Source organism: Argentina silus (assembly GCF_951799395.1).
Source record: "Argentina silus genome assembly, chromosome: 6".
NCBI lineage: Eukaryota > Metazoa > Chordata > Actinopteri > Argentiniformes > Argentinidae > Argentina > Argentina silus.
In genome coordinates, this window is record NC_139660.1 from 7028806 (window position 1) to 7038651 (window position 9846).

The following is a 9846-nucleotide window of genomic DNA, read 5'->3' on the forward strand; positions in this document are numbered from 1 at the left end:
AGAGAGAGAGAGAAAAAGAGTCTTTGTCTGCAGTCCTAACAGACCTGAGATAACTCTGTACAACTGTGTACATAATGAATAAAAGAGTTTCTTAACCAACCCCTAATATTGGCAATATAACGAGACAAATGATGACCAGGAAAATCCCATTCTTTCAGGTTAATTTATTTATAAAAGAGTCACTTTATAGATGTTTAAACATACAGTGCATTTTTTTCTACATTACATTGTGTTTCAGGCAAGATCAAGCCCTCTATGAAGTTTAGATAACAGCCATAGATTGTGAAAACCAGGTTCTTGTGATAGAAAGTAATCAGAAATACTTGGCAAATACTTTGGCATAGTTAGCGACAGACAGACAGACAGTCAGTGTAAAAGACATTTAGCTATCAAAACCTCTCATAGGCCCTGTCCAATACTTTAAAGATGCATCCTTCTATCCTCCCTTCCTTAAAGTAATCACTTATCTAACATAATTGGGTTGGTCAAAGCAGGTCATGTCAGATCACTGATTTCTTCAAGGCATGGAGAAAGGAAAGGCACATTTTAAGAGTATTGCAACAGGGCCACATACACTCACAGAACACTTTATTAGGAACACTATACTAATACTGGGTAGGGCCTCCTTTTGCTCTCAAAACAGCCTTAATTATTCTTGGCATTGATTCCACAAGATGTTGGAAACATTCCTTTGAGATTCTGGTCCATGATGACATGATTGCATTACGCAATTCCTGCAGATTTTTCAGGTGCGCTTTCAAACTGTGAATCTCCCGTTCTACCATATCCCAAAGGTGTTCTATTGGATTCAGATCCGGTGACTGGGAAGGCCACTGAAGAACACTGAACTCATTGTCATGTTCATGAAGCCAGTTTAGGACAACTTTTGCTTTGTGACATGGTGCATTATCATGCTGGAAGTAGCCATTAGAAGATGGGTAAATTGTGGCCATGAAGGGATGCACATGGTCAGCAACAATACTCAAATAGGCTGTGGCGTTCCAAGCGATGATTGATTGGTATTAACGGGCCCAAAGTGTACCAAGAAAACATTCCCCACACCATTACACCACCTCCACCATGAGAAGGTGTACAGGTGTTCCTAATGAAGCGCGCAGTGAGTGTAGACTCTCATGGTACGGGATGACAGCTCAGCCACTACACACACACACACACACACACACACACACACACTCCCAGGCAGAAACAGTATTGTATGTAGACAGACACACGAGGCGACTGGAGAGTCAGCAAGCTCAGCTGGATTAGAATGACAAGCCGCTGGAAGTTTACTTGGCCTGGAGGGAGAGGAGAGGATGGGGAAGAGAGAGATCGAAATGAGAGGAAGAGCAATTTGGTTAATACTGGTTAATTACAGAAATGTGGATACAATCAATACTCATTGTTGGTATTCATTGAACATAATTAAATATTGTTGCTGTGGTTTAAGAAATATTTCCCCAACAGATCTCAATATCTGGGGTAACTATGAATATATTTTCAAAACAGCATCACAACATCACCAAACAAACTAGCATGACCAATATTTTTTTTTAAAGATCAAAGGGTGTTTCACACCATGATTGAAAAGTCCCCATAGTCCCCATAGCTCTCACCTATGACAATCTTATTCCTCCTGTGGTGGTAGCTATTGCACACTCATTCCACATGGAGGGCTTCCCACCCATCTTTCTTGTCCTGCAGGAGACACAACAACCAAAACTGTACATAACTGACCCAAGACCAGTTTCCATTTTTCCCATTTTTGAGAAAAGATGAGCATTTGCTCTGGGTAACTGATCCGAGACCTGCCTGTCGGGCCAACTTCCCCCTTCTCCTTTATAAGCCCAGCCCACATCTCATACCTCAGACATGACTGGCAGGTTGCCGTGTGGGTGGAGCCACATAGTCCTGTGGGCCTTGGTCCACTGGCGTTGGAACAGCTTCCTCAGTAATCTCTTCACCTTCCTGTCTCTGGGGTCAGCACACTTCACTGCCTTCTTTGTGTACAGTCTGTATGTATGTCACAACACAGCAGAAAAACAACTGTCACTTGACCACCCTTGCATCTCACCAACTGAAACGCATAGACTACTTTATATGCACAGTATCAACAATTAGACCTGGGTCAAAGACATACAGTATACATGGTCCGTATGACCAATGGGTGGTGGGGAATTTAGAGGTATTGAACTTTATGTTTAGACGTGTGTAACCATCATGTGTGGTCATAGAGTGTTAGTGTTTTACATTATTGTATGGCTGATCATATAATTCAATCATTTCTAGCTTTATTAGCTAATACTTGTCATGTTCTTCTGATGAATCCCTATCTTGTGAGTCTGCTGATACCGCAGGACTTGATTGAGTGAAATGTTATGATCTCTCTGTTGTATCTGTATATTCGTACCAATCGGTTGATAGTAATTGACGTATGGACTGTATTATCGACAGGCAATCACATGCACAAACAAAACATGTTTTATTACCTAACTGATTCTAGGGTATATTAGCTGTGTCCTTCATATTTGAGGTTGGACAATATTTCTGCTTTGATGTTGGATATTGTTCCCTTGTTGCAACTCGATTTTAAACCTATTGATTGATCATACCTGCTGTTGCTCATTTCTGAACCTGAGATTCAACTGTAACACAATGCTTATAATTACTTTGAAATGTGTTTTGAATTGGCTTGGTATGAACATTTAGGACCATTACATTGGCTGTATTGTACCAAGTCAACTTAATAAAAGACAGCTCTGAAAGCGTTTGAAATGATTTGACACATGCGCCTACCTGCAACTCTAACCCCTAACGACAACATTAAAAACATTTAGTCACAAAACACAGTATCTGACAAATGCATTTGACCCAGGTCTGATCCTAATGCATGCGTGGTTTGAATAAAAGTCTTAGCAGAGTTGGCTCTATGGGGAGCGATCTCTTTTTTTGATAGCTTGTTATTCCCACATATTTCCTTCCTCACTTCCCTGGCAATTACAGTTCAGGCAGAGCCATAACAACATAAACCTGGACAGATGACAATGCCTCAGCCTTAAGAGGCATATTTTCCACGTCTGCCAGTGGAGAGCTCCAGGGATAGTTGGAATACTTGCATGATGGCTTGTATGCTGCAGTCCGGCCCCTCTGTCTGCACCTCGAACCTCAGGACGTCTTTGGTGCGCACTTTGCCCTGGGAGTACTGCATACAGCACTGAACGTCCCTCTGCATCTGGACCCCGTTACCTGAGAGAGAGGGAGGGAGGGAGGGAGGGAGGGTGGCGACAGAGAGAGAGGGGGGAGAGGGGCGAGATTGAGGGCACGTAAGAGAGAGAGAGAGAGAGAGAGAGAAAGAGAGAGAGAAAGAGATCTTGTTGTCAAACTCCTTCAAGTATGTCATCTCTACTGTACATGGAGGCAGATTGATAGGAAGGTTGTTATTGTGGTGTAGACCTTCTTTAACAGTCATCAGTGAGCATACCTGGTAGCAAGCAAGTCATTATTTCAAACGCGTTGTTTTATATAGTTGTGTTACCGTATGCATTGGCTGCCTTTGTTGACAGGGTAATGCTATCAGATGAGCAGAGACTGCAAGCTGCTGTACACGCCCACTACGCTCACAAGAATGTCAGAGGAATTAGAACAACATCTCCTAATCCTCCATGATGTGTTGTTATGCCAAAGTCTGCAGGGGGGGAAGACTGATAACATAATGTTGCCTTTTTAGCACACTAGATTGAGTGATGAGAAACATTCACATCGTTTTCATTGAAGTGGCAAGTGGAGGCATAACTAAACCAGTTACATAAACACAGTCGCTAATATTCAGTGAGATGTTGCATGAACATGAAAACTTGTGCCACATGAAAGAACTGTTCCCTCTGAATGTGCTCATTTTTCATCCTTGACATAAACAAACATGTTTCCCCCAGAACAGTGCTGACAGATCTGATGTACAGCACAGTTACAGTAGATTCTAATCAGCATTCGGTAGTGTCAGTTAAAATGCTTCTCTTCCTGCGATGTTACCCTTCTGTTTACATCAATCTCTCTCTCTCTCTCTGTCTCTCGCTCTCTCTCTCTCTCTCTCTCTCTCTCTCTCTCTCTCTCTCTCTCTCTCTCTCTCTCTGCTGCTCCAGTATTGGCTCTCTCCTCCCTTCTCCTCCCTCTCTCCTCTCCTCTCTTCTACTGTAGCTCCAGGCTGCCTTTCTTCGCCATCGCTCTCATGCAGAACCAGGCACCAGCAGGGTGCATGCTAGCGGTAGCCTGGATACAGTACAGTAGGTGTAATCTTGTCTTACCTTCCACTGAGGCCAGGAGGACAGCAGAGAGAGCAATAACAGTCAGTGTCTGGAGAAACATGGTGAGGCTGGCAGGGAAGGAATGGAAGTAATCCGCTCTGTTACCTCTCTCTCTATTGCTCTGTCTCTTATATTTCTCCCTCCCTCCCTCCCTCCTTCCCTTTAACTCTCACTCACTCACTCACCCTCCCTCCCTCCCTCCCTTTTCACTCTCTCTCCCTTCCTCCCTTTTTCTCTCCCTCTCCCCCCCCTCTCACTCTCTCGCTATCCCTCGAGCACACACACACACACACACACACACACACACACACACACACACACACACACAGACACACAGACACACACCCCCACACACTCCCAAACCCTCACTTCCCCTCCCTCTCCAGCTCTCTCTCTCCCTCTCTGTCTACTCTGAGTGCCACACTCGCTCGGTTCATTTTTGTGTCTTTGCCCTCTTCAAAGGTACTTTCCAAAAAACAGCACTTAAAATAATCCTGATTTATGGCAACCTACGACAGTCATGGAAAGTGCACGCTACCTAGTTAACGGCGTAGCCCATTAGTCTTGCAGCTATGTTATGATTGTCTTTAAAAAAAATAAACACCACAAAGCCTATGGCAGTACATTTATTGGACAGATTACAACAATGTAATGACAATGCCATTACAATGTTATAACAATGCAGTATGCAAACCGTCTGTTTTGTATTCCTGTAATGGTCTAAAAGGCATTTTTCATACCAGAATGATTCAAAGAAAAAATATTCAGTTTGTTTCCCAAAAAACAATCACCACAAAAATATGCTGGAGGCTTTATCTGCGGTTCAGGCATCAACAAGTAACATTAAAGGGATACTTCAACAAACAGCAGCAGGATCTGATTACTAGGAGAAAACAACAGTATACTACTACAGTATTGAGCATGATTCCTCCTTCATGATTCGACCCAAGTGGTGCTGAGATGAAAGAGGTACATGACTATTGTTAGGCACGGGCTACCAGCTCTGCACTAGTAGGCTTATCAAAGACACATCATAAGATTATCCTAAATGTTATGGTACAAAAAGAACAACTGCTATCAATGTGATTATACAGTAGTATGACGATACATCATTACTGTGTGTCCTGAGGGCCCTAAGAAGGCGTGGGGGGGGGGGGGGGGGACTGGGCCCAGGAGCCCTGAGTGACAGAGAGAGAGGCGGTGTGGAGAGTGTGGAGGGTTTGCTTTGGCAGGCTGGGTGTTACTAAAACCCATCTGATGCTCCCCATTGGGTAGGAAACCACCGCTCTACCTTGCAGAGGAACTGTAACTGGATTACAGCATCCCCTCCCTCACTAAGGGCTTTAGTAATGCAGCTGGTGTTCTGTTAAATAAACATTTACAAGAATGGTAAGAATGCAAACAAAAATAAACATTGCACCTATGAACATAGTCTAAAACACTCAGCTACTCATATGATGCTGGAAAATGTCCCCTCATCGTTCTTGTTTGTACTTGTTTGTACAAGTACCTGTATCTATCGTTGTATTCCTGTAGTCACTGTAACTGGTGGATACAGGGTTGTAATAGTGTGTATACCCAATTAATGTATGATGTCCAAGAGGAGAACACACACTGAGAGCGAAATGCATGAACAGACTATATTGAGGGTTTAATATAGGGCAAATCTCCCATGAATGGTGGGGCTTATGACTGGAAGCTTTTAGACGACAAGAACACAATAAAAATCCCTATCTGACTCCTTGCATACCTGAGTCCTGGAAGTAAAAATATGCAGTCTGTGTATTGAGGGAGGTGAGGAGGGGGGAGGTAGAGGGGGTGGGTGGGGGGGTGTGGTGGGGGGTCGGGGGGAGCGTGCAAGAATTCAACCCTTAAGAAATCAGGTTGGAATCTTTCAGCTGCGAAAACATACCTTCCCTATGACTTCAGGTCTGCTTGTGAGCCAAACACATTTCCTGCATTTCTCAGAGGCGATTAAGAGATCACTGTAGTATACAGACAGCAAACACAGCCAAACAAAGGTTGAAAATACAAACAATGGAATTCATAACCACCTATAAATGCCTTAAAGACCTGTCTTCCTCGTTGAGGGGGTAAAGGCCCGGAGGAGAGGTTTGGTAGGCTATGGCCTCCTAGAAATGGTATGGGGCATGACCTGCTATACATGTGGTCCACGACAGCTTACCCAAAATGGTCTCTGTGTTCAGTTCCATGGGGCAACACTTTGTCCAGTGTTGAGATGGAAAAGGTACAGTCTACAACATACTTGTTTTTGGTTGTGTAACTGGTGAGTTGTGGGAAGAATTTCCTCTTGACAATAAACTTCATCATCATCATCATACTGTACAGATTGAATCCAGCAAACGTATTGGTGATTACTTTAGGATCTTTAGGAATTGTCTGTAGCTTCACCTTGTTCAGCTTAATAGTGAGTCTACAATTCAGGAGTTAGTTAGTTCTAGAATTAGCAATTGGTAATAGAACTAGATCCAGCGCTAACTATACCAGTTAGTTCTTTGTCCATGTTCTGCTCGAGAAGACAAAAGGCATTGCTGAACCATCTAACTTTACATAAAGCACTTAATTACCCTAATGGAACTTCTTTATTGACTGTGGAAATACAGTTCCATCCATCCATGCAACATGCTGTGATTATGTTTTATGATAGTTAGGGCACTGTATGTTCCACACTGCCCGATTCGCCTGGCATTCTTTTAATGGGAGTAGACTAGAACTGTTCTGTGCAGGCAGTCATCTCAAACCAACATCTGTGGGTTCTCACAGGTTTGTTTCTTTGCTCAGTGTAACACTAAACCAGAACATGTTTGGTTAAATACACTAAGGCAATTATTTAGAATTATTGCAAAACCCAATGGTCTTGAGTGCGAAAGGGAACCCTTTACAGGAATGGATGTGTTTAACAAAAGCTGTGAAAGGAAAACACACATTTCTGTCAATCCAGACGGCAGAAAAGACATTTTCATACAGTACATCCTCTGGCTTGAAATTATTTTCTTAAAGTCTTTGAAAAGTTAGCAAAGTATGCAACAACATTTATCGGTTTATTTAAATGTTTGCATCATTAGTAAGATGTAAATGAGTCATGATTGAAAAGGGGGAATGAAAAGCATAGGTCACATTAACATTAACTTGCTTGCAACAGTAATGCTGTAGTTAATTAAATATCAAAAATGCACAGGACATTATTCTGCTGACACTGCACACTAGATCTAGGTGACTCTGTTCAGGAATGCACCAGCAGCACATCAAAATGTTGTTGTGTATTTTTAGTCTAGCCTTGATTTCCTCCAGATACATTTCAGGTGCCATAGCAAGAACAGACCACCAGCACAGGCTGAGGCTAACCCTGGCATGTGTGTCTGCCCTGGCGTGGGGCACTCTAATCTGAACTAAAGCTCATATCATGCTTGTTTGATTATGGACCTGCAGTTCAAGTCAAAGTCCCTCTCTCTCTCTCTGGTTTGATAATTTATAGAAAAGTAAAAGTAAACAGGATATAATGGCATGATGCGTAAATATGGGCTCTAAGCTCGGAGCCGGCAGACAGAGTTAGAGGCATTTGGAAAGGAAATGCCCAAAGTCTTTGTCCTTAGTCTGCAGACAGTAGGCCTGGTCATTTGCAAGACCCCCTGTTAAGCATTGTGTCTGCATGAGGTTTTAAGTTTTTCTTAGGTAGATAGATTTGTATCTCATGATTTTCATTATATTAAAATTGAAAATCTATATCTTCCTCCCTTTGGAAAATGGTGCACACAAACAGTAATTGTTGCCTGGACAGGACACCAAGCAAACAGATAACTGTTAATAATCATACAATACTTCCAAATGAATAGGGTTAAACATATTTGTATGATTTATTTCAACATTATATCTCACAATATTTACAAATTACAAATGGTAGACTCCATGTATACAAGACTGGCTGAGGGAGGTTTATCATCAGATGTATTTACAGTTATTACATGTTCAGTAGCAAAAGCCTTTACAATGTCCACTTGATGAAAAAAAACAAAAAACAGATCAATGTGTCTGTGTCAGTGCGCGTCCCAGAAATGCATCCCATCCTTAAACAACTCTCTGCTGTCCTCCAATTGTAATATTTAGTCCAGAGTACCTTTACAGAAAGAAAAAAATTCAGTCATTAAATTTGGCCAATGGCAATGGCTACAGCATCACATCCAAAGATGTCAATGTGATACAGAATCTAGTTAGTAGAGGCTTTGCTAAGAAGCGTACTTCAAGCAACACTTACCTTCTAGGAAAGCAAACTCATCAATGGCCTCTATTGCATTGTCTGTCAGGTCAGACAAAACACACGGTTAGAGACAACTAGTCACAAATTAAAGCAGTTGTCATTAATCCTGGTCCCGGGGGGCCACAAGGGTGGTTCTTTTGTTCCAACCCAGCACCAACACAGATTAATCAACTCATCAACTGCTCATCAGTTGTTAGTTGTTTCAGTGGTACTGGGCTAGAACAAAAGCATGCACACCCTTTAGCTCTCCAGCACCAGGGTTGGTGACCTCTGAACTGAGCATTGGTTAAGGTATGGGTTCAATGACTGATGTGTGGTAGGTAATGTTTGGGTAAAAAAAAAAAAAAAAAAAAAAGGGACATGACTAACCAGCAAACTTATGTTGGATTTCCAAATTGGTTAACATTTGGTTTAGAGTTAAGGGTTAAGGTTAGGGTCAGTTTTCGGTTTTGACCCCAGGCTGTCAATGTGATGCTGGTCAGGACGGTCCCTTTAGTCACTCCCGAAATGTTTGCTTGTCAGGTCTTACCCAAATCTTTCCTTTGCAAAGTTTTCCTCTTTCCTTGCTGGGCATACACCAGGGCATCTTTGGCAATCATCTCAACAAAGAGTTCCTATAAGACAAGATGTTTGACAGTCAGTATGGGCCTATAATATCACAGACATTGGTGGGTGGATTACAACTGGGTTGCTGTCATCATCACTTCTGATAGCTACAGTACTCCTCGATAGAGAGTTGCCCAGCATCAATTACTGGTCAGGCAGTTGTCACATTGATACTAGACGAGTGCTGGGCTGGAACAAAAGCCTGCTGCACACCAGTAGCTATAGCCAGCTATGGGAAGTTAGCTGAATATACTGTTAGCTCTTTGTTTCAAGGAATACTTTTGACTTACTGTGGCTTTAGCTATAATGAACACAGACTCTTGACTGGCGAGGGACACGTCAGGGTCGGCTTTCATCAATGATTTGATGCGGGACAGCGGTAACTTCGCGAGGCGGTTTTGCGGAGCTGCAGCGGGCCCCGTCTGTTGGTTGTTCTCTTCCTCCGCATCGTTCCCCGGTCGGCCCTCTTCCTCGCTCCCGCACCGGTCTGGTTCTGACTCTATGGGTACGACAGGTTGTACGACTGCCACCGTTGCCGCCATTCTCTAGACAACAAAGCGGTTGTCAGGACAAAAAGTAGATTTCAGCGATTGTTCAAGGTATAAACACAGCTGTCATTTGGCATGTGCTCGTAGCGCGGAGCTGAAAAACGTGTTCTGATTC

At 42.8% G+C, this 9846-nt stretch overlaps 2 protein-coding genes across 2 annotated transcripts; both read right to left on the bottom strand.

Moving 5' to 3' along the window:
• Positions 1–157: 157 nt before the first annotated feature.
• Positions 158–4434, bottom strand: ccl44 (chemokine (C-C motif) ligand 44). Its single transcript, XM_083671440.1, has 5 exons — positions 4302–4434; positions 3117–3246; positions 1866–2013; positions 1617–1698; positions 158–1298 (listed from the first exon to the last, which is right to left on the bottom strand). Exons 1-4 carry the CDS (start codon positions 4360–4362, stop codon positions 1660–1662), a joined length of 378 nt encoding a protein of 125 aa, XP_083527566.1. The 5' UTR covers positions 4363–4434; the 3' UTR covers positions 158–1298; positions 1617–1659.
• A 3726-nt stretch (positions 4435–8160) lies between these two features.
• pole4 (polymerase (DNA-directed), epsilon 4, accessory subunit) lies at positions 8161–9846 on the bottom strand. Its single transcript, XM_083671032.1, has 4 exons — positions 9474–9846; positions 9107–9191; positions 8575–8616; positions 8161–8436 (listed from the first exon to the last, which is right to left on the bottom strand). The coding sequence occupies exons 1-4, from the start codon at positions 9723–9725 to the stop codon at positions 8423–8425; spliced, it is 393 nt and encodes a 130-aa protein (XP_083527158.1). The 5' UTR covers positions 9726–9846; the 3' UTR covers positions 8161–8422.